The sequence below is a fragment of the Gavia stellata genome, chromosome 4 (genome assembly GCF_030936135.1).
Source record: "Gavia stellata isolate bGavSte3 chromosome 4, bGavSte3.hap2, whole genome shotgun sequence".
NCBI lineage: Eukaryota > Metazoa > Chordata > Aves > Gaviiformes > Gaviidae > Gavia > Gavia stellata.
This window is the reverse complement of record NC_082597.1, coordinates 14,378,779-14,403,081: the sequence shown is the minus strand read 5'-3', so window position 1 is coordinate 14,403,081 and position 24,303 is coordinate 14,378,779. Positions and strand designations below refer to the sequence as shown.

The 24,303-nt window shown below is 39.4% G+C and overlaps 1 protein-coding gene across 3 annotated transcripts; it reads left to right on the top strand.

The window, feature by feature from the left end:
• The first annotated feature begins 207 nt into the window (after positions 1-207).
• Positions 208-22,672, top strand: SLC26A5 (solute carrier family 26 member 5). 3 transcript variants are annotated; one of them, XM_009814974.2, is made up of 18 exons: positions 208-413; positions 2,172-2,311; positions 5,598-5,708; positions 6,254-6,435; positions 6,965-7,129; positions 9,191-9,343; positions 10,591-10,673; positions 10,768-10,915; positions 12,652-12,765; positions 13,083-13,160; positions 14,056-14,151; positions 14,929-15,035; positions 16,225-16,294; positions 17,695-17,787; positions 18,725-18,847; positions 19,746-19,958; positions 20,228-20,282; positions 20,851-22,672. In XM_009814974.2, the coding sequence occupies exons 1-18, from the start codon at positions 247-249 to the stop codon at positions 20,991-20,993; spliced, it is 2,241 nt and encodes a 746-aa protein (XP_009813276.2). In that variant the 5' UTR covers positions 208-246; the 3' UTR covers positions 20,994-22,672. The 3 variants fall into 3 exon arrangements, with proteins under 3 accessions (XP_009813276.2, XP_059673303.1, XP_059673304.1); XM_059817320.1 differs by having other exon boundaries at positions 214-413; positions 18,725-18,835; XM_059817321.1 differs by lacking the exon at positions 6,965-7,129 and having other exon boundaries at positions 214-413.
• Positions 22,673-24,303: the final 1,631 nt, after the last annotated feature.

The following is a 24,303-nucleotide window of genomic DNA, read 5'->3' as shown; positions in this document are numbered from 1 at the left end:
AGAAGCATAAATTAATGGCTTCCATATAGTAAAGATTGTGAGTATGGTTTATTTACTTACTGCTGTTACAGACTATCTAATTAGTGCTTTTAAACTGCATTCACAGTTCTTGCCTCTAGCTTGTCAAAATATATTCTTTGAAAGAAAATGCCAAATCCAAGGTTAAAAAAGTAACCAAACTTACTTTGTTTGCAGCCAGGTTTTTCAGTGGAGACTGTGGAACTGTTCGTCCTTGGCTTCTGCTCCATGAGATCAACTATGGAACACGCTCAGGAACATGAAGCGTGTCTTGAGCAAACCCAGAGGTATTGTGTGGAGAGACCAATATATAACCAAAAGCTTTTGCAAGAACAGTTGCACAGACGAGAAAGAACACCTCAGACTTTAAGGCAGAAGATTGCGCATTCTTGTCGGTAGGGGTTTTTGTCTTGTCTTTATTTTATTGGTTAGAAATATTCTAATTCTTAATTGATTCATGCACATAGCTGGTAATCTCTTCACAAAAACCTAAAATATGAAAGCACTAGTTTTTTGATTATTCAGCAAGACTGTGGTGAAGTTGTATATGTGTTTTCATATGTTAATATATAGCTGTATTACAAAAGACTGGATAAATTAGTTGAATTGCCTTCATCAAAGTGCAAAGGAAAAATATAGAGCATAGGAATGTGAAGTATTAGTCAAATCATGTGACATGAATTCGTAAGATCCAGAAAAATATCTGTTGTTTTTACGTGGAAACACTTAACAGCCAAATTTGTGCTTCACATGATCCTTTCATGGAAGAAGAATGGAGATGTATGACAGCTATGTAGAAATCTAAAGTATTAGTCTGCTAAGGACTTAATAGAGGCGTTCTGTAGCTTTTAGCTAACTGCCTTAGAATCTAAGTATCATCTGGTTAGTCAGGAAATGTCTTTAACTGTGCAACTCTTCCTCTGTGGTACCAGAGGATGATGAAGAAAAACTTACTCTAGTTAAGTTCTCATTAGCTTTACATTTATCCATGCTTCATTTGCAGAGTTGATTAAATTTCTTGCTAGAACCTTGTTCTGCAAGACAAGTGATTTCTGCCTGACTGCTTGTCTGTAAAATATTCCTGTTCACATGCTTTGACATTTGGAGACTTGTTTTGGCTAATGGAATGACCATTCTAATGCTAATGGCACCTAATTCCACTTCAAAAAACTTACCAGTCCTGAATAAAAAATATGTGGATCAAAATCCTCCTGAGCTATGACTTCTTGTGAGTCAATCTGCGTAAACACAGAGAAGCGTGGATGATTCTAGTTCCTCTCTCACTTTTAGCGATAAGCTGCTTCACCATGCAATTTAGTCCCATGATAATTCAGAAATGTTAACAAATCTCTGCAGTTCTCTTGCACTTCCCCTACACAGAAAAGCATTTATATGTTCCCAGTGTTATATTTTTATCCAAGGTTAAGCTTTCTTGCCACAATACAATCAAAATATGATGCATGGCAGTACTGCATAGAGATACTTATTTCCTGGCTCTATTCATTTGTCATGAGTCAGGGTTTCAAAAGGTTAATAACTCTGCTAAGAGACACAAGGATCAGTGTTGCTGGCTTCAGTGCCTTTCCTTTCAGGGTAAAGAAGGGTTATGTTCTCAAATAGCCTTAAAGTTAGCCTATCAGTACCAGTGATAGTAACAAGCATTCGTAAAATAATAGTTCAAAAAAAAAAAGCATAATAATGTAAAATGTTATAATCAAAAAAGTATAAAGCATGCAAATAGTAAATAAAAACAGGGAAAAGCATTGCAAATTACTTTGAGTAAAAACCGCTATCAGAAAGCAAGTTATCCTCAGGGGATTGTTACTAGGAATGATCTCAGCAAAAAGTGTTGTGTAGCTGCTCAATTGTGCATGGACTTGAACAGTTTCACTTCCCACTGACCTCCAGTCTCACAAGACTGTGATTCTCTTCTCCAATTCCATAAGGTTTGTGAACAGCAACCAACATGTGATAAAGGGCTAAATGAACTGGAGTCATGTTTGTTTGTGCTTAAGCTTTGTCCAGAAATTACTGTCATCAGGGCTCTGAGCCTGCCTTTAAGGGAGCTGTTTCCCTGCATAGGGATGAAAGACAATTTTTTCCACCAGTTTGTCCCCTGCTAGTGTGTAACTTTTTCTGCTTTGTATTTTCAGTTGTTCTTCTAAGAAAGCCAAGTCTCATCTTTACAGTTTCTTACCAATTTTAAAATGGCTTCCCCGTTACCCAGTGAAGGAATACTTATTAGGAGACATTATCTCAGGTATAAGCACTGGGGTTATGCAGCTTCCTCAAGGTGAGTATCCCTCTGGATTTGTTTATCCTCCTCTTTGCTTTTCCTGTGTGTGCTTTTATGGTAGTGCTCGGCTTCCTGGACAGGTGCTCATGATACTAGGATGTGTATTTCAGGTGTGTGTGTGGAGATCAATACAACATTCTGCAGACCAGCCCCTAATGAAGATTCCCTTAAAACTGCAAGTCAGTGATATGCAGCAAACTCTGAAGGAAGCTTACCGCTCTGATCAATACCAATAGCTTTTGATGACAGAACAGCTTTTCACAGTTTTAAGTGCATGCCTAAACCTTTGCTAAATACACCCAGTTATTTTCTGATCCCATCATCCTGAAAGTTGTAGCAAGTTTCCCACAGAGGGTAGCGGTATCTAATAGACATATAGACATAATGTTTCAGGAGAGCAACTGTTGCAAAGTAACCAAACTAAATTCAACCAGCGAAGAACGTGCAAGAAATCAGACTTACCCCTCTTTTTCTCTTAAGGCTAGAAGTCATCAGTTTAAGCTGGAACCATAGTAGTGGGTAATAATTTACATGGTGGAAATAAATCAAAAGTATCTTCTATAACAAGAGTGCAAATCTGTGGAATTTCTATTAAATTACTTGGAAGTTTCAACCCAGGTGGAGCCTGGCCCTGAAGCAGGAGGAGGCAAAGATAAAGAGAAAGCCAGTGTTCACTGTTCTGTTCAGCTCTTGGTGACTGGACCAGTGGAATCTTTTGTTCAGCCTGACACCTGACTATCAGCAGTTTCAGAACTGCTGTGGGGTTAGAAAGTGACAGCATTTTTACAGCAGTATCATTATGAGGTGCTATCACTGCTCTAGGAATGGCAGCTTCATGACGGCTGCCACAGTCCCAGTAGATTTCCCCAGGAGGTCTTGGAGTAGAGGGAATTCTTGAGTTTGTGCAGAGCCCAGCCCAGAGGAGTCCTCATGCTAAAGGTAATGTATTTAAGCATATGTAAGTTTACTTGCATTTTGGCTTATTTCATATTTCTGCCTCACTTGTTCCACTTTAGGCTGAGGCAGGTCTGAAGAATTAATCTGTAAATCCAAGAAGCCTAGATTTTAATAGGCAGTAACCCATTAAAGCAGTGGAATATCCTAACTTAGTCTGTGCAGTTGACTTCTTTATTTTTGTAGCTTCCTGGTTTTGTGCGTTTTTTTTATAATTAAGGATATTTTTTCTTTCTACACAAATATAAACATCAACTTATCTTAAACTGATAAGTAATGTGGTTAACTGTCAGGCAAATCTGTCATATGCTAGACACAAACATTACCAGTTGTATACAGAAACATAGTTTATGTGATGACCAGATAAGGATGCTAAAATTTAAGTGGTCAGCAGTGAACTTTATACTTAATTTTGTGACATTGTTTTAAACTAAACATTATTCTTTCCTTCGGTGACTGCAAACATGCCCTTAAACTGCTCCTAATCTTTCCCTTTCTAAAGAGACAAAAGTTGAACTTCGTTTTTTCTGGAATGGATGTAATTATAGCGAGCATGAGTTCAAAGAAGCCTGGGAATCATTCCAGGCAGAACTACAATGACGAGGGTGTTTAAGTGTGAACTTCTGTCATGTCAATATATCTTTATTTCCTTGGCAGTGACACCCTTTAAAAATGCCAGTACAAAGGAAAAGGAATAAAGGGGTATTCAGATCAGGAACTTCACATAGACCCACCCTCATGCTTTTGAAACCACTGGTTTTCAGTTCTGGTCACTTGTACTGTTAAGTTCATCACCATATTAAAGGCCAGGCTGTTATAGTACAGGCTGTTCTGCTGATACTCTTGGCATGAGAGGTAGCCTCTGGGGCAGAGAATGTATGTGGGATGAGTTTCAGAAGTACTTAACGAAAAGCTCATTGCTGCAAGAGAATAAACAGTATCATGAGCCCAGTTCTGATAGGAATATGAATTCTTGGTTAAGACTCAGACATTGCTTAGGGCATGAGCAAAGCTGTGTGAACTATTACACTGCATAAGAGTGCTTGGATGACACAGAATATCCCTCCCTGTTTTTGTTCTTTTGTTGTAACCTGATGCTTTGTCTCTCAATTTAAAAATAAATTAATAGGGAGAGGTATTTTCAAGTATCACTAAGCTCTCCATGGTGGGTGAACTATTGCTTCCTTTTGTAATTTGCACTGGGCCATTGAGCTTTTCAGTCCTAACTTGGACCAGTCTGCCCAAGTGTGGTAAGAACACACAGCTTCCTCAGGTGTCATGAGTCTGCACTTGTGAAGGTGAACTGGAGAGTCAAGCCAAGCCAGGATGCAGTGTTTTCTTCCCAAGACACAGTTGTTCAGTTCTGGTGTCTAATTCTCATTGATGCAAGCCGTGTAGAACTATTGAGTTTGCTGGAATTGCTCGGGACAGTTACGTGCTGTATCACATGGTGCACACGATTTGCTTGTGAGCCTGGTCCCATGATAAGCACACGCTCAGTCACGCAGAGGGGGAGCACCGTGGAAGTTGTCCCTCCCCGGTGTCCCTTAGAGCTGTTCCCCCACAGCTCCATTACTGTGCTTGCCAGCCCCCGCTAGAAATAGGAATGGTGCGGATCACACTTCTGCTGCGTGGAGCTGGACAGGGCTTAATAACAAAAAGGACTTCATTTTGGGGAATAATACCAGACTGTATAAGATCTATGACCTTACAGATTGTAAGCAATGATTCTCTGCTTATTTTACATTTTAGAGCATGTTTTGCGGGAACTGTTATGTCATCCCACTCATTCTGAGGTGAGGGAGGAGGGAAGTGTTTAATCAGTCATAGATTACCATGAAAATCATTTCTGATGAGAAAAGGAGGAAAAAAAAAATCAAACTTGTCCCACTGGTTATGGGGTTTTGGGTGTTTCTAAGTACATTTTTTGACAGATGAAAACAAAAGCAACAGAAAGGGTTTGTTGGCTATTAAGAAGTACTTCCAGCCACAAGGCAAAACAGTGAGTGCACAGGTGCACAGATGTACACACAAACACACACAAGCACATCTGCAGTGCCTGTAATTAGAGACTTCTGGTTTCCTAACTCAAACCACCAGGTTTCTAGGCACTGCCCTACAGTATTATACATATTAAACAGTATTCCCTGCAAGACTTCTTGTTTTTTAAACATGTCACTATGTCACAAATATGTGACATCAAACATGTCACAAATATGTCACTAGATTTCCTGTTAGGTGAGTTCAATTTTAGTAGGCTTAAATCCTTTTGCTTCACATGGTTCCTTCTGTTGTTTGCCTAACATACATATTTGTGTCTGTTTTCTAGGTTTAGCCTATGCTTTGCTGGCAGCTGTTCCCCCAGTGTTTGGCCTATATTCTTCATTTTATCCTGTCTTTCTATATACTTTTTTTGGAACCTCCAAGCACATATCAATAGGTATATCTGTATGGATAACTGAAAGTCTGTGTGTGTGCGTGTGTTTAATAAAGTTGTAAAAAATAAAACTGGAGAAATAGAAAGTGTAGTTCTTTTCCATAAATTCAAATTTAAGTGATCATGAGAAACACAAACGTGTCAAACATTAGCAGTATTTCTTATTGTTAATTTCTCCATCCTACTTAGGAGGGAATAGAAGAGCATCTTTTATCAGATTAGATCTAGAAATGTGTGCTGTGAACTCCTGAACTATAATTTCATCGCTGTAATTGACTGTCTGTGTGGCCAGGATGAATCTTTAATTTGCATAATAGAAACTGAGATAGAAAAAACTGATGGTGTTTACTTACCGTAAAGGTGTATGTTCACCATCTAACTAGCTTTAATGGTGCTGAGTACTTTAGCAGATTCTGGGACTGAAAAATACAATATTTAGGTAGAAAACTCTATTATAGTTTAATTTTACATATCTCTTAATAAGAACCACTCCTAAAAAAAACCCACCAGGATTTTAACCAATTATTTTCTTCTCCCTCTTATTTCAGGCACCTTTGCTGTGATTAGTATGATGGTTGGCGGCGTTGCTGTGAGACAAGTGCCTGATGAAATTATTTCTGTAGGCTATAATTCTACCAATGTTACAGATTCCCTTGAATATTACAATGCTAGGGATACCAAGAGGGTACAGGTAGCTGTGACTCTCGCCTTTCTTTCAGGAATTATCCAGGTAAGTGCTTGCAGTTTGGTGTAAGGGCAAGTTCAGATGCTGCTGCTAGACTTGTAGTTGCAAGGGGTGCTGGGTCATGGCAGATCCCCTGTCAATAGACTTGTGCTTCAGCACTGCACTGCGTAGAATACAGGCTGCTTCATGGCAGCCACATAGCAGAAGTGAGGGTGCATACACTGGAGGCAAGTCTTTGGCATCTTGGCTTGACTGGGAAAAATGGGACCTCCCCCCTTTCATTTTTTCGTATCCCATCAGAAAAACTCAACCTGATGTTCTCTAATTTGTCCATAAATGCATACAAACACATATGTTTACCCATATCCCACATTGCAACTGCCAGTGGCATGGAAGATCTGATGCACTGATGGCTGCTTACTGAACTGTGGCTTTAGAAAGGCCACGTTCAGGTTTGCCTGATCTGGCTTGGGCATCAAGGTAAGAAGAGTTGTCCTATGGCCTGTCTGCTATATAGTGCTGATGTTCAGGCTACAGCGGGAGTCCCATGGTTAATATTTCTCTTCTTCATTAGTTGTGTTTAGGTCTCCTTCGATTTGGATTTGTAGCCATCTATCTAACAGAGCCTCTGGTGCGAGGATTTACTACTGCTGCTGCAGTTCATGTTTTTACTTCTCAATTAAAGTATCTCCTTGGCATTAAGACTAACCGATATAGTGGACCCCTCTCAGTTGTGTATGTGAGTAACTACATTTACTAAACATGCAAATTATGCATTGTCTGGATCTAGTACTTAAGCCTTTTCCTATTTTCTGGTTTTAATTATTTTGTCACTAAGTAGAATAATGCTTCAGTATTCAAAACTGGGTATGAGGTCTTTAAATGCCATAGCAATATATAAGCATCTTAAAGTACAGCTTGGGTGCGACTTGATAGATCAGCACAGTCTGAGATGGGCAGATTTTAGGATTCTGCTAAATGTAGTTTTGTAATATGAACAGATAATGTTCATTGAAGCAAGTCTCTTGTACATCGTGGGAAAATGTGCTACTAAAATGCTTCACTGTAGATCAGACAAGTTTTGCAAAGCTAGGAAAATGTTGTTCTCAGAACTTTGCCCAGTTTGTATTTCTTTAACTTCACACGCAATTCCTGATGGGAGTATTCTTCATTTCCTGTCTGTAAGCTGTTTTGTAGTGTGGTGGAACACAAAGTGCTGTGTCATCATAAATGTACCTGTTCTTTAGAGTAGTGGGGAAAAACTATTTTGAAATAAGGATACGCAGTGTGAAACATCGCTATTTATCGAAGACCCTAAGCATTAAAACTGATTGTTCAGAGCATGTAGGGGTCCAGTATTTGACATAGCTCATAGCCTAATCTTCCACTCACCTTCTGTCTAACGCATAGGCATGCAAGAGGACAGAAGAAAAACCATGCAGTGTAAAGCTATGATTTGGTTATTATGACTTAAGTAAAACCAAAAGCTCTTGATCACTTGAATTTAAAATTGACAATTGTGCTCTGAAAAAAATGTGATGGATCCCATGCAGCAAATTATTTGTTTAAAGGGACATTTCTAATTGAAACAACAATCAAAGTTTTTAAGTTCACATGAGCATTACTTTTCTTGCTGTTATGAACAAGCAGAGTTGACACGCATCTGAATCTGGTTTGCCTGACAGTCTAGAAGCCCCAAGTTGTTATCACAAAATCAGTGCTCTGATTTTGCAGACAAGAACTCCTGAGTGGAAGAATAGGGAAGATCTCAGATATCTGTGAAAACCCAAGCTTTTGAGCAGATCAATGGCTCAGCAATAATGAAGCATCAAGGTTTTGACTACATGGAGGCTATAGAAATACTTTGTGGGAATCTTTCTTGTATAGTTGTGCAGATATAACAAACCTTTTGGAAACAAGGCTGCACTAATAATTAATTCCTAAATTTGCTGTTTATTTCACTAGTCCGGAAACCAGACTTACTAATTGTCAAACAAATAGGAGGGAAGGTATACATTCAAGATGTACTACCTGGACATCTTGAATGTATAATATCTTGATAGTTGCTGTAATTTTCCTACTGTCTAAGAAAGGGTATCTACATCTTCTTTCAAAGACCTCTCCAGAGGTCATTTATTTATTTTTATTTTTTTCTAAATGCAGTGGAAGAAGGAGGAGTAATTGGTGGGGGAATCATTTACCCTGTAGTAACTTGTGTGTTCCAGCAAGCTTTCTTTCCTAACGCCCTTTTAATAGTGTTTTCAACTAAAAGATACTTGGAATAATGGCCAGTTCAGCAGTGTTGCAAGATCACTGTTATTTAATCAAATTGTTATGGTAACCTCAATGGTTGTATCAGCAGCTTTATCATTTTAGAATGGTTTATGCAGCTCTAAGTAGATGTGACTTGCGAAAGAATATTTGAAGGTATTAGAAGGAGTTTGCATTTATTGCTTTCAGGTAGCTGCCAGTATGAAATATGTGTGAAAATGTTGAGGATAAGAGATGTGGTTTAGTTTAGACTTTTTGCCCCATGATAGTTTTTTCTCCTAATTTTTGCCCCATTTGAGGAAGACTGATATTGTAAATGATTGCAAGTGCATCTCCGTCACTGAGATACTTTGAAATTCTGGTTTTTGTGGGAACAATGGGGATTTTGGTGAGGCACTGATTCACTGTGGTTATAAATGCAGAATACAAACACAGCTGAATAGCAATGTATAATTTGCTCTTTTGTGGCAAATCTCCATGAAGATTAGATTTTCTTAGGAATAATTATGATACTTCCGTTGTCTTACAGAGCATAGCTGCTGTGCTTTCAAAAATAACAACGACCAATATTGCTGCATTGATTGTTGGATTAACATGCATTGTTCTACTGTTGATTGGCAAGGAAATAAATTTCCGGTTTAAGAAGCAGCTCCCAGTTCCTATTCCTATGGAGATCATTGTGGTAAGGCAGTTGTGAAATTCTATAGCTAAATTATATAACTATTCTAAAGCTGTAGAAACTATCTCATTTTCTATCAAGTCTTACTGAGCTTTAGAGTAACTTCTCTTGAACTTAATTGATTTGAGGCTGGATCCAGTTGAAGGTTTGGATACTCATAAGGTTAGGGACTGACTTGCCCAAGTTTTAGGCGTAAAGTCCTAAAGAGTTGAAAACCCAGTTAAACATCCATAGTCCCCTATGGCAATGGGCAGGTGGAGATTTGTTGTAAAACCCATTCTGTCCTGGAGTTTCAGCACCTGAATGATTCTCTGCAAGACATGCCTCTCAGTGGCATTTCGCACTTGGGGTCCAAGAGCTCAGAACCCCCTCCTGAAGGAGGTTCTTAGAGATGCCAGTTTCAGAGGTTCTGCAGGGCTTGCTTGCTTTTTAAAATGCAGTGGTACAAAGAAAAGCAGGAACCAGTGGAACTTCATACTTAACCTTCCTTTCTCTGTTTCTGAGACTGATCACTGACTGCAGCATTGATTCTGTTTCAAATGACTACTCTGAAATACATGGATAAAGCAGACTATCTTAATACTTACAAAGCCCACATCTCAGATAACCTTTCACCTTTAAAAGTGGTTGGATTTAAAAACGAGTTCTTGGATAACTAGAGCTCTCAAACAACCTGTACAAAATCAGAGTTGAGAAAGGGATAACTGAAGGTGTGGGTGCAATCTAGAGAGAAGGAACAAGAAAAAGGGATGCTGTTGAGAGATGATGGAGGTGGTGTAATAGGGTATTGTTTGATAGTAAGGCAATAGCAAAGCGATCTTACACGTGTTCCTTTCACTGCTGCTGCACCAGTTCTGTTTACAGATAGTATGCAGGTTATGAACATGAAAATATGGCAGTTCAGATGTCCTTGGCTTGTCCTTGCATTTAATTTCCCAGTACACTATTCTGCCTGAGCTTGGCTCAGGCAGAGGGAATTCGAGTGATTCAGATCATACCATAGCATGTTCTATTTAACTGTTTCCAAGAAAACTTGATAAAATCAGTGGGGGTTGAACATGATAGAGGGAAAATTGTGATACTTTCTCCTTTTTTATCTGCTTCTTTACCCCCTACCTCTTACAAAACTGATTGACAAATAAATGTAATCCCTTGTGTGTATTACTCATAATCAGCTAACTCTTATCAGTTCTTCAGGTGGCTTTATCTCTTTCTAGCTGATGTTTACAAATGTGCTTGTGGATTTTTAGGTAATTATTGGCACGGGTGTTTCAGCTGGAATGAATCTGAGTGAGTCATACAGAGTGGATGTTGTTGGGAATATTCCTCAAGGGTAGGGACGATATATTCTTATTCAAACTATACCTTTTCCATATGGCATGTAGCTTTTATTACAATAATTTTTAAATATTTATTTCATTTCCAAGGTTGCGTGCACCAGCAGTTCCTGAGATTCAGCTCATCCCAGCAATATTTGTGGATGCAATAGCAATAGCAATAGTTGGATTTTCAATGGCTGTATCAATGGCCAAGATCTTTGCCCTTAAACATGGTTACACCATTGATGGGAATCAGGTAAAAGTATTCGGGTTGCTTTGAAAATTCTCAGCAGCACCTTTGTTACATCGATAAAGTAGAATGGAATATTGGACAAAAATGAGTTTTTCTTTCATAGTGGAATCAGGTCAGGTTTTTGACAGCCTACACATTTAAATGCCAGGAATTATTTTAAATTCTTCTTCTGGCTGTGTTTTAATAACTGGTTTCACTTTTAGCTTCATTTTGGGAAACTTGCTTCTGTTAGACTTGGACATATGGATGAATATTAATTGTTGGGACAGACATTACTTAGCCTACTGTCCTGATGAGCAGCTACTTATCTCTGCTTTCTGTAATAGAGCAAAGCATATAGTTCCCATGTGATAAATACAATGCTTTATGTGTTGGAGAACTATTATCTAAGGTTTAGAAATTCCAATTATGTGTTATAGTTTCTTTTTATTCCCACCCATTGCAAATAGGCAGCTCGTCATTTTCTGGGGCAGCAAGTGGCCCTGTCCGTAGTTAGCATTCTGATCATGAATTGAATAATAAAGGCTGTGGTTAGGGACTCTCTAAAACCAAAATGATATGTCATCCTCACCACCTCTGTCCTTCCTGTGCAATGTAGGATTAATACTGCAATTGGATTATTGGTTGATATCATTGTGGTGTCAAGGGAGACAGAGAGTTCATATGCTGTAACTCATTTCCTAGAGCAAGCATCTGACACAGCACGGATCAGCTGTCCCCCCTTCTCAAAATGGCTGTCTTCCTCTGAGAGTAAATGGAGTTTAAAAGACTTTCACCTATAGAGTTTTACAACTGGCATCCTTCATATCATTGTTTTCTGTTACCCAGAGAGAGAAGAGGACAAATCCGTAGCTGCATGAATGGAATCAGCGCTATTTATGTTAGTTAAAGTAATCATCACTGACCTGAGTTAAGCATCGAGATCTTTTTCCTCAGGAGGTGTGCCAGATGGTGCTTTACCTGGATGTTAAACTATAGAACTCCTTGTCACCTGATGCAGTGCATGCTGAGTGTTTAAATGAATCAAAAAAGAATCGTACAAATGCAAAGAGAACTCATTGAGAACTACTGAAAACATGTAACTCAAATCACCTCAGTTACAAATAGCGGGATGCAGAGTAATCTGGGGAGGCCTTATTAAAAGCAAATACATTCTTAGGCATCAGGAACACAGTGCTGAGGTAGATGGAGTTCTGATCTCACTCATGATAACAGTTCTCTTGTGGGATCTTCCAGATGAAACAGTGGACACACTTTTTTTTCATGTACAGCAATGGATTACCACCAATGGAAACACAGCCAAGGCTGCTCTTCATTCTAATAGTACTGAACAGATAGTCTAGAATGGGAAGCAATGAACAGTGTTTGTATGAGAAACCATTTTCCATGTATATTCAGTGTTAAAATTCAAGTTAGCCCCAGGTTGAGGAAATCCTCAAAACAAGCAATGCTGTCATTAATTTTAGTTTTCAGTGTGACTCATTACAGTAACATCTAAGGATCGGAAATTTCGTGAATGCTTCATCAGATACTTTATTTAACAGATTATTTAACTTACATCAACTTGCACATGTGTGAGAACCACAAGTATAAGCTACAATAAAGTTGCTTATTCTCTGCAATAAGTTTGCTAGAAAGCACTGTAAATAAGACGTGGTTATTAATACATATGGATAGCTGCAGCTTCATACAGTTACTAGGTATAACTGCCTTTTGTTTTGCTGTATTGTTTAATGCAGGAACTTATTGCCTTGGGAATATGCAACTCTGTGGGGTCATTTTTCCAAAGCTTTTCAATCACTTGCTCAATGTCTCGGAGTCTTGTTCAGGAAAGCACCGGTGGGAAAACTCAGGTATGTAAACCCAAATTTTGAGCCAAAGGAAGTATGCTTTTTCAAGCTCCAAAGCTAAAGTCTGAAGCTTCACTAGATTGCCAGATTTCTCTGCCTGGGCCAGAAGGAGTAACTGGAGTTTCCCATGTTAAAATCCAGGTTGGGCCAGGATAGCAGGCTGCACGACAGTCAAAATGGATGAACTGAGTGGGAGGGATCAAAAGCCACTTGAACAACCAGCCTTGTGGAAAGCACAAGAGGGGTTAGCTAATCAGTAATATTGCCCTTTGGGGGCACTTCTTAATACTCTGACATCATTTCTTGCTTCTTTTGTTCAGATTGCAGGTGCACTCTCTTCAATTATGGTTCTGTTGGTAATTGTGGCTATTGGATACCTCTTTGAACCACTTCCACAGGTAAGGGAGTTTTGCCTGTTAGGCATTGCATTGTCAGTGAACAGGAGGCCAGCAAGTCTTGCTTAAAATAGAGGTTGTGGGATCATTAGTAAGCAAACACAGTTAGGCCTTGCTCCTGAAACCTTTAAATTCTGTATGCATTTTTGCTGTAAGTTAGTCTAGAAATTAATAATATTTTGAAGGATCTGTCATGCTTTTTTTTGTTGTTTTTTTAATATTGGACGTTCTGGACTCTACCATTTTAATGTTCTAAAGACACTTTCAAACAATTCCCCTTTGCAGCATAGGAATTCTGGGAAGAGGTTAAAAAGCTACTTTCTTTTAAAGTAACAGCTCAGCTGGGAAAGGGTTGAGGCTAGGTGATGGCTCGGCATGACGAGTTGGTTTTGTTGCAGTTTTGCTTAGTCGTATAAAAATATATTTATGTGAATAAATATATTCTCACTTAAAAAGAAAAAAAGCTTGGTTCTGGGGCATGCATAGGATGATACGCAATTCCTGGGGTTTTTTTTATAGGAGATGTACCTTGGGTTACACCTACATCACAATTGCAGGAAATGTTGCAGTATATTGTGGAGAAACTTGAATTTGAGATTATAGCCTAGCTGCTTCAGGCACTATAATTGTATGGAGCTCAGGAATATGTGATTTCTCTTGCCAGGAAAGAGTAAATCAAACTGTACTGACTCTGGCTTGCCATTTCTGCAGCTCCAGTAAAAGCATATCTCCACTGAACTACTTGAAAAGTGTTTTTTTTTTTTAAATGGAACATCTATTCAGTAGACTGATCAGTTGTACAAAGCACAGAAATATGCTTATTTGTGATGCTTTGAAGTTTTTCTTTGGCATTGGGTTTATTTTGCTTCTGAAAATTGTATTTGTGTGATATTCCTAGACAGTGCTAGCTGCAATTGTAATGGTGAACCTGAAAGGAATGTTTAAACAGTTTGGAGACGTTGTACACTTCTGGAGAACCAGTAAGATTGAACTGGTGAGCAATACATAGATCAGTGCATATATTTTACTGTATTAAATTTGTTGTTCCTCTTCTTCCTAACCCCCAAAACAGGGTACAAACTCATGAAGGAGTTACAAATTGGTGTTGCATTGCAGATGAACGTAAGACATGGAGCTATAAGTACCCTAGCAGGGTGATCTGTTGCAGACAAGAATGCTTTTTGTTGTTGTTCAACAACCTTTAACTCAGGTCAGAAGTAGTTTGGTTGAAGTAAAAGCAAAGCTTTTGCAGTGTTGCTATAGGAGCTGCTGTGGGAATGTCTGAGAAGAATTCGAAATACAGAGTAACAAAGAAAACTACTTGAAGGTATTTGCCATCTTTTAAGACAAATCAAAAACCTGCCTGGAGTGGGCCAGAACTAAGAGTGTATTGCAGGGAACAATCTGGTGGCATTTTTCTCCTGGATTAACTGGCTAACGGAAGTAAGTGAGAGCTGCTTGCAGGCCTTGTGTATTTTTTTTTTTTGTCCTAAGGTATTTGGAGTCTGATGTTAACATAGGATTCCTTGGAGAACAGGACTTAAGACATTAATTAATATGTGACAGTTTGTCAGATGTTATGTTAGTGCGCCTTGAGCTTTTAGGCTCTTCTGAAAGGTTAAGGTAATTACAGTCTGCTATCATGATGGATTACATTATAGCCTATTCCTGAACCAAAGCGATACGTAGGTTTTTGAGGCTGAATTATGCTGCTGTTTTTGCTGTTAACAAAAAAGGATGCATAATAATTCAGAGCTTTTCTTTGTTTTAGGCCATCTGGGTGGTAGCTTTTGTGGCTTCTCTTTTCCTGGGACTAGACTATGGTTTGCTTACTGCAGTAGCATTTGCGATGATAACCGTTATTTACAGAACACAAAGGTCAGATTTCTTCTTTATCAAAATTAGTGTTTGCTGATCTTCTATGTGGTTTTGTTTGGTTAAGGGGTGCAAATAAGCAGAAGACCTTTCCACCCTCTTCAACTGCATGCGGTATAGAATCTGCTTCATAATGTAGGTCATGCCCTGTTGCTCTGATCCAGGGTTCACATTTTATTTTTCTGAGAACAAAATTTCTAGAGGGCACGAAACTTGCAATTTCAATAATAAACAGAAGATTTTTAATTTCTTATATTGGTTAATCTTCTTGGGTTTTTAATGCCTATAGTTCAGAAATTCAAATCTGCTTGATGCTAGTTTCAGTAAATGATTACATTTTGTGTGCACTAATTGTCACAGTCAAGCAGAGGTTGTGCTAGGTTATCACTAGATGAATGTTTAGCTATTTTGTAATAAAGTTCTAATTCATCAGAAAATTGTGCCTGCTTTTCTAGTTTTTCAAATCACTTCTCCTCTCTCCTCATTAAAAGTGACAAAGTTTTTACTGTGAAGCTTTCCAGGTCTACAGCAAAATGATTTCTTGCATGTGTGGATAGGACTGTTATGTGAGGCTTCTAGGCTCAAGGTCTGGGATATCTAGGTGAAAAAGGTGTAAAAGTGTTGGTTTCAGTCTGCATTGGAATGAAACCAAATTCTGAGTTTTCCGCTCTGCATAAATAAAGAGTATTTTCCTGCCATCTCTTTATGGTTTTGTTCTTGCAAACAGAACAGTAATGTATTTTGCTGTCACGCTGCTTGTGAGGTTGGAATGTTACTTTCTCGGGCACTGTCCTGGAAGCAGAGTGGCTCTTTGAAATTGCAGCATGTTTTCTGCCGGTATGAGTTTCCATATTTTCAAGATAGTCAATGGAGTTGCAGCAGTTCACACTGAAGAGAGTGTGCCCTGTACCTTTGCATGCTTTGGCCCATGCTTTTCAGAAAATGACAACATTACAGTGCTAAGTCTATAAATTGTTTTTGCACTGACAGAAGTGAACTTGCCTAGTCACCAAACGTCCATTTTATTATGTTCCTGCCATAAACTGCCCACTGCATTTGTCCCTGTTTAGATAAGTCTGTACCAGACAGGCACTGCAGAATGGCCATTTAAGATAAGTTTCAGTCTATATTGAATACTCACTTCACCACTTATAAGTGATAATACTGAACATTTGCTTCCATTTCTCTCTAGCCCTCAATACAGAATCCTTGGTCAGATTCCTGACACCGACATCTACTGTGACATGGAAGAGTACGAAGAGGTAGGAGTGTATTCTTCTGCATTGAAGGGGTTTGTGTAGTCAAGCAAAGGCGACTGTGGCAATTTGCTGCTTAGCCATACCATACTGCACGTATAGTGCTGTCTGCCTGGCATTCACCTGTGTTGAAGGGGAGGAAAATAAATTTAATTTTAGTAGTAAAAGCTATTTTGTTCAAAATGCTAGCTTTTTGTACTGCATGTTATTTGACCAGGAGGTGATCAAAAGTAACCTTTATACTAGTTCCATTGTACTAGCTTGTACAAAAAGGTAAGCTTTATAGGAATACTGCTGCTAAATCTGCTATATACACAAGCGCATACAAGGCCACCTTCTTTACTTGTGTGGCAGTAGTGCGTGAAGTCCACGGAACCCAGAGCCCAAACTGATCTGTTCTTTAGAATTGCACAAACTGTTCAAAATAGCATCTCCCTGCCTCCGCCAATCCCCTGCTCATTAAGTGTACATGATTAATGGCACAATTGCTCACCATGTACTTAGCCTCTTATAAATGCCACTTTGTTCAACCAAAAGTCAGTGAAAGCAGTATGTTTTGTCAATATAATGGATGTAAACATGCTATATTTGTTCACAAACAGCAACTACAATTTCTGCGCTCTCTGCCATGTTCTTAGAGATGCTGCTGTGAAGTCTACATCCCCCTTTTATTAAGGAACCAGTCCATAAAAACCTATGTTTGAATATGATACAAAGCAAAAGTACATGTGGGCATGTTTATAGCTGTATGCAAAGAGGAGTAGACTCCATTTTTGTTATACTGAATGCAGTTAGGATTTCCTCCTCCTGTGTAAAGGTCAGGTTGGCAGCATATGGCAGGCTGGATCTCTGCTGGTGGCCAGATCGTTTGCATGTAAAATGTCAGAGTGCAGCCTGTTTAGAGATGACATAATTTAAAGTAGAGGAAAGAAATGGTATCGATACATTTCTGAAGGCCTGTTTAAAACCAAAGACTTGAAAGAGCAGACAAGAAAGAAAAAGAAAGAGAGAGGGAGAAATAAGCCATTATGCCTGTAAAAAGGGAGGCTAAAAGGAAGCATTCCTAGTTCTGCACGATCTCCTAATGTTAATACCAGCTGCAGATAGCAACATCAGAGAACTGCAAATATTTAGTTCCTTTTTATGGCTGTATGTTTCATTGTTATAAAGAAGGAGAAATGGTACATGGCATTGATTGTGTGCAACATTACACTGGGAAATGTGGAAGTTCTGATCTTCTGATTGGCTTTGCTCACAACAGTGCCGACCTTCTTTTTTGACACATGCTGACAGGCATTCAGGGTCAGCTGTTGGGCTGCATGTTCATGCGTCCTGTGATCACAAAGGTGCTTTTCTTCTAGTGCAGGCAATACTTAATTGTGCATATCCAATATTCTTTTCCTTAGGTTAAAGAATATCCTGGAATAAAAATATTTCAAGCTAATGCATCACTTTATTTTGCCAATAGCGAGTCATATACAAGTGCTCTGAAGAAAAAGGTGAGTAAAGCAAATTCTTTAATGTCTATGTCTTGAAAATTCAAACTTGCTTCTGAAATATGCTCACCTTTCAGCCCCTTTAGTGGGAAACACTTTAGCACAGTGTTTCTCTGCCTGTGGCCCCTGGTGATCAGTAAAATATGAGAAGGTGTCGCTCCAGCCAACTGCAAATCATCTTAGGAAACAACCACATGGTGGGTGGGAATAAACAGACAAAGTGTAGCTTAATGCTAACTGCTTGTGAATGGAAAGTCTGGTGGTTGCAGAGCACAAACTGGTCAAACATATTTTTTTTCAGAAGGAAATAAGTAGTTACTGCACTGAAAACAAAATGTCTGGGAGTAAAACCTTTCTTTTTGGGTGACAAACTTTACTGGAGTGGTAAGACCATGGAATACTGTGGGCATTTAATGCCTCTCACAAGCAACAAATTACCTGCATAGAAAGTATGCCTCACCTCCTGTCTAACCTGGGTGGGAATGGCAGTAACAGAACTAGCTATAGGCAGAACTGCCTGACCTGGTAGCAATTGCACCCTTACTAACTTCTGAAAAATTTTTCTGTAGCTCCCATGATGAGTCTTGTACAAAACAGGTGGGTGGTACTTACCTTCACAAAGCAAGAGGTATTAGTGATTTATATCCAAATGCACTTCTTTCCCCTTTGCTCTCTGCACTGGAATCAGCATTCAGTTGAAACATGGCACTCTCTAATTTCAAGACAAGAATGTGATGCATCTCTTCCTCATCTTGTTAACACAGTGCTTGCCAAGATTATTCCTTCTTACTTTATACTGTTCTCACCCCCACCAAGGGAAGCTGAACAATGCAGGCTTGTGTTTTAAATTTATGACAGTGATGAATTCAGTGCTAATTGATACTGCAATATCATCCTAACAAGCTGAATCTCCTCTGATTGTGCTTTCTTTTCACGGCAGACTGGAGTGGACCCTTGTGCCATATTAGCAGCAAGAAGAAAAGCCCAGAAGAGGCATGCCAGGGAAATAAAGGCAGCAAATAAACTCAGAAAGAAAGCTGTATTGAAACTAGTGAATTCTTCGGTAAATATTTACCTCTGCTTTATCAGCTACCATGCTGCTTTCTGGTGTTACCATTCTTGTTTATACAAGGTACAGAGCGCAACTCAGGTAGGAAGGCTTAGGGAGCAAGCACTGTTCAGTGTGGACAGGCTACTGAGAGAACAGCATTAAGGATCCTCTTACCCAGCTCATGGCTGGATTGGATAATTGTGTTGAACCTTGATTACATTCAGGTAGCACACAGCGGAGCAGAGCCTTTCCACACTGTCATACTGTCACAGCAGTGGTGTTGGCAGAAATTGGAGGGACCCTACCTGTGCCCCTCCCCACACGCTTGGAATAATCATGCAGAAATAGGATATAAGAAAATTAATTCAAATTAGCAGCCCCTGTAATAAAAAGGTGCCATCCCCACTGCTGATCCTGGCGTGGTTAAGTGAGGCAGGTACATGGAGAAGGGTTGTTCGAAACATGCTTGTGATTTTGTGCATGTTTAAATTCACCCCCGTTGTGGGAGCTGGTGTGTGCTTTTTACCATGGGGAGCCAACCAAATGCCTAACTTAAGAGCCCGATTGCTTCTTTTGAATATATAGGCCTTGACAGGATCAGCAGGGATAAGGCATGGAAATGGAGTAAAAACATATGAACAGGTGTCAGTATTTGAAGGAAATGAATAATTCACTCCTAAGACAACAGCTTTAAGCTGCTTGCATGTGACTGTAGAAAGGCTGGGCGTAAGAGAATAAACCTTCATATATGTAAGATATAGAAGTATGTGTGCTTGTAAAGCCAGTTTCTGTAATGGTTAGGAGCTGTACCCCTTTTAAAGGCTGAAAGAACAGATGAATATGGGGAGGAAGGGGATCTACACTGAAAAAGCATTAGCTGTCATTAAGCTTTATTTATCTTCTCTCCCAGACAAATGACATGGAAGCAAGTATAAAACACGAGATAGCAAATGATGAGTTACCTGTAAATGGAAAATTTGCATCTGCAGATGCTAGTGTACAAGACATGTCTCCTGATGAGCGTGAACACTTCATGGAGCCCAAAACAAACATCCACTCTTTAATTCTGGATTTTACCCCAGTGAACTTTGTGGATTCAGTTGGAGCAAAAACATTAAAATCAGTAAGTAGGGCTTTTTTCCCCTAGAAAAACCCATGGAAGACTTGTGAGATACCTAATAGGGAACCTGTCAGTATGAGACATAAATGCCAGCTTGAATACAATCCAGTATCTCACCTAATCACCATTTTCATTCTGTAGCTCTGTAAGTTTTAGCTGAATACTGCGGAACGTGGACTGTGCAACTTTCACAGTAATTGGCTTACATCTTTCAGAACTGCAATGTGTACAATGATATACCTGCGTTTAACTTCAGTTTAACTCTGTTGCAGATTATAAAAGAATACAAAGAAGTTGGTGTCTGTGTCTGTATTGCCAGCTGTAGTGGTGAGTTTTTTTTTTGGGGGGGGTGGTATTGTGAGCTTTATGGGAGAGTTTGTGTTTTATCTCTTTCCTTCTGGCCCTGAATTTTCTGCTGTCAGATGCCTCAGTCGTATCAGCACTTACTTCACATAAAATTGAATTAAAATTGAATTTGAGGAAAAGCGAGCCCGTATACATTAGAGCTTTCACTTTAGTGAAAGTAGAGCACTGATGGAATGAGTTCTATGAGGACTAGATCCTGCTCCTATTCATTCCAGCTGGCAAATTGTAAATGCCACACCAAACTTTGTATCTTGCAATTGTTGTAATAATGAGAAAAGCCTGCAACATTCCAAGTTTCTGATATTTGGAATTGTAGCATCTTCTGCCAAGAATAGGCCTCTATGTATGTATGGATAAGAGAATTACCCGTTTGGAGTAGAAGTAGCATGTGATCTACCTGGCTATTTTGAATATTTGAAGTAGTAACAAGTAAGAGGACAAGTTGCCGTCGTCTTCCTGAGATACAATTGTCTTCTATCTTTGTACTTTAGTTTATGCACTGATGCCATGTTTGTTTTTTCTTTTGTAGGCCCTGTTATGAATGAGCTGACAAGACTAAATTTTTTTGATAACACTGTAACGAGAGAGTTGCTGTTTCACAGTATTCATGATGCTGTCCTTGCTTGCCAAGTGAAAGATGGGTCTGCTTTACAGACTGACTTTGACCTCTGAAGAGTGGCATCGAGCAGAACAGAAGCCAGATTTATGCTGATGGAGACTCTGAATATCTAATTTGCACAGTTTAAAGAAAGCCTAAGACTTATTTGTATCTACGGGTATAGGGAGGTGCTTATTTTCTGTAGGAAGAGTGGATAAGGAATTGGAAGCCTTCATGATCTTGAATTTTTTCCTTCAATCAGGGTATAGCCTTCCAACGACATACAAGCACAAAATTATGCAAGACAAGAAAATTCAGTGTATTCTGCTGCAGTTGGAATCTGATAGACAAGGTGACATTCCTATTCCTGTTGAGAAAATGGGCACTTTTAACTCACTATGAAGTGGGATCTTGCAGGAAATAACTGTTCTGCAATTGCAATGCACTGTACCAGTGTCTTTAAAGAACTTTCTTAGATGACTTTTAAAGCCTGATGTCAACATCTGCATACAACAGATTCATATAAATTATAATAATCTGCCAGCTGAATTAATGAATTCACACTGGTGGCGCTTAGCTGCTACTCTTTTTAAACCTGGATGGTACAGTTATTTTTTTTAAAATATCTAACCTGTCTCAAATATACGCAACTCTTCATTGCCTGACCATTTTCAGTCTAAGTGAACCTCAAATTAGAAACTTGTTGTTTAATTATTACATTATCAATATGGTACTTTCACTGCCGAAACCTAATTATGCTTTCTAGAAAAGAATACAGTTGATTTTGAGCTAAAATCAGTTTATCTACAAAGTCTGAAGACAAAACTGGTTTAAGGCAGGAGTGAAGCCTATTAAAATTACATTAAGAACTGATGCCCTATATGCAGTCTCTTTAAGCTGGAATAAAAGTATAGGCAAGATCTAAAGTCTCAGTGGTCAAAAAAAAAAAAAAAAGAGAAGTAGCCTCCTACCAGTAGTGCTGCTTCTGCCTCAGCTTTCAAGTGCTTTGAGAAATAGATTTCAGTAGAACTCAAAAATGTTACATGTTTGGGGTTTTTTTTTAAAAGAAACAGTATTGTGGGTTTTTTTCGCTTCACAACCTGGCCGCTGTGTTACTGCTTAACTTCAGGGGCGAGATGAAAAACATGGAAATGTAATTCGAGCAAAAGAAAGAAATCTTCAATGCCTCTAGTACCCTAACAACAATCACTATGAATCTGAGCAGAGGTAGGAACCTAAAACTGTCTCTCTGTAGGTTGTTTCGACAGCTCAGGGGAAGTAAGTGGAGCGTCAGTGACATTTCATTTAGCACCCTCAAATCAAAGGCCCTGTGTATAAGGGAATTAAAACAACTTCCTCTCCCGGAACGCAGAACTTCATACTTTTATTTTGCTCCAAGCTCTGTTGCAATTAGGGCCTGCTTCAGGTAAACCAAGTTTCCCAACAACTGGGGACAGTCGGGGAAGATGTTTTCTCTCCTCACACTCCCCTGCCAATAGGGATAGGAAGCTTTCTGCCTCAGAAATCACTGCTTAGCTGGAGTTCAAAGGATGAATTGAATGCACGTTAACACATTGTGCGTGTTTGTTTAGACAACTTTTGGTACACTTTATAATGTTAATGAGTTTAACAAGCCTTTGTATCTACATACAGTATATTTTTCTACTTTCAGCTTATCGCAGCTTCAGTTTTTAACTCTTAGTCTCTTCAGTTCGTGTCAAAATCCTGTCAACTTCTAAAATAAAATGATGATCATGACTTGTTAAAATTTTCCACTTTGTTGTGGCGAGACAGTGTCTGGGACAAGCCAAGGTCCCCACATGCAAGTGTCTATTGCTAAGGGGTGGGCTGGGAAGGTTACCACCTCCATGCTGCTCTTCCCTGCTGCTCAGGTTCCTGCTCCCTCCTGGCTACCCAACCCACTTGAAGCCCTCTCCATGGCCTCACAATGACACAATTAATGCTACATTTCCCATCCTGGTAGCAAAAGCTGCACTTCCTGGGGAGCTGCTGAAATGCTGGACTGAAAGCCTTTGCCCAAGAAAGTCCTAGATTCTGGCCTGTGCAGCACTAGTGCTGTGCAACCCACTCCTGGGTTCTGCCAGCATTGCTGGTAACTAACTCATCCAGTAAAACAAAATCTGGCAGCTTTTGACTAGTCTCTTCCTGTGTTTTGCTGCCACCAGCTGAAGCACTGCTTCCTACTCACCAGCCTAAGTTATCTCTGACAAGTAAACTGGCTTCCTCTTCCCTGTAATGATTAACAGACCACTATCCAAAAATGTAAATCCTACCTTAGGCTTGTCAGTGCTAGATTAAACAAACACACATCCTTTAAACTCGCAACAGGGCTCATCTTCTTGCCCTCTCCCATTTGTCTGCACTGACAGGGTTGTGCCTTCACCCACTCACTGCTGAAGTCCCACCACAGCAAATGTGACTGGACAGCCCGAGTCCATTTTGATACCTCTTAATAATCTGAATACTACTACTCTCCCCCTCCTTTTTTGCAAGGGTACTGATGATAATTCAGGATACCTGGTAAGATCCAAACTCCTTTTACATACTTCCCTTAGCCTTATTAAGTAAAAGGTACACTTAATTTCAGTGCTGCACTGGGTGAATAGAGAGATACTCTCTCAGTGTTGCTTTCTGAACCACTTTCCTCAGGCTCGAATGGAAAAAAATTCTGTCACACCAATAAACTTGAATCCCTCCCTAAAATGTTCTTACTAAAATAACACGTAACTGTTGAGATCAGTTTTTCAAGCAGGTATGGGCAAAAACCCAGGATTGCCTAAGTTTGCTTATCACGATACTGACACTGGCCAAAATGCTAACAAAGTCCATTCACCGTGTACATTTTCCCTGTTGTACACACTTCCTCTTTCTTTCAAAAAGTCATAAAGTGGCTTCACAATCTAAGCTTGATAAATTGATGTCAGTTGTATCAAAATGAGACCTGATAAAAACTTCTCTCACTTCCAAGACAGAGCAGTTCCCAACAACATTTTTCCCCCCAGGTATTTTTTTCAAGGTTTTTGTTTTTTCCCCACACACAACTTTAATGCAACACTTGAAAAAGAGAAAAGGGAAGGCTGTTGCTTTTCATTGACCACACCACCCAGCTCTATAGGAACATGCTAGATGAACAAAGAGCAACCTTAATTTAATGTTGCCTGCTGCCAACAACTACCAGCTATTGCCCAACTACCGGAGCATCAGGACCCTGCCAGGGTCATCCTCTGAGCGTAGCAGCATCTTAGACAAGTAACATGATGTATCAAAGTGCTTACTAGTGGGCTTTTAGACTGATGTCAAACTTAGGGGGTTTTTTTAGAGCAGGAACAGGAGAAAGGAATCTTCCTCCTCTTCATGCAATGA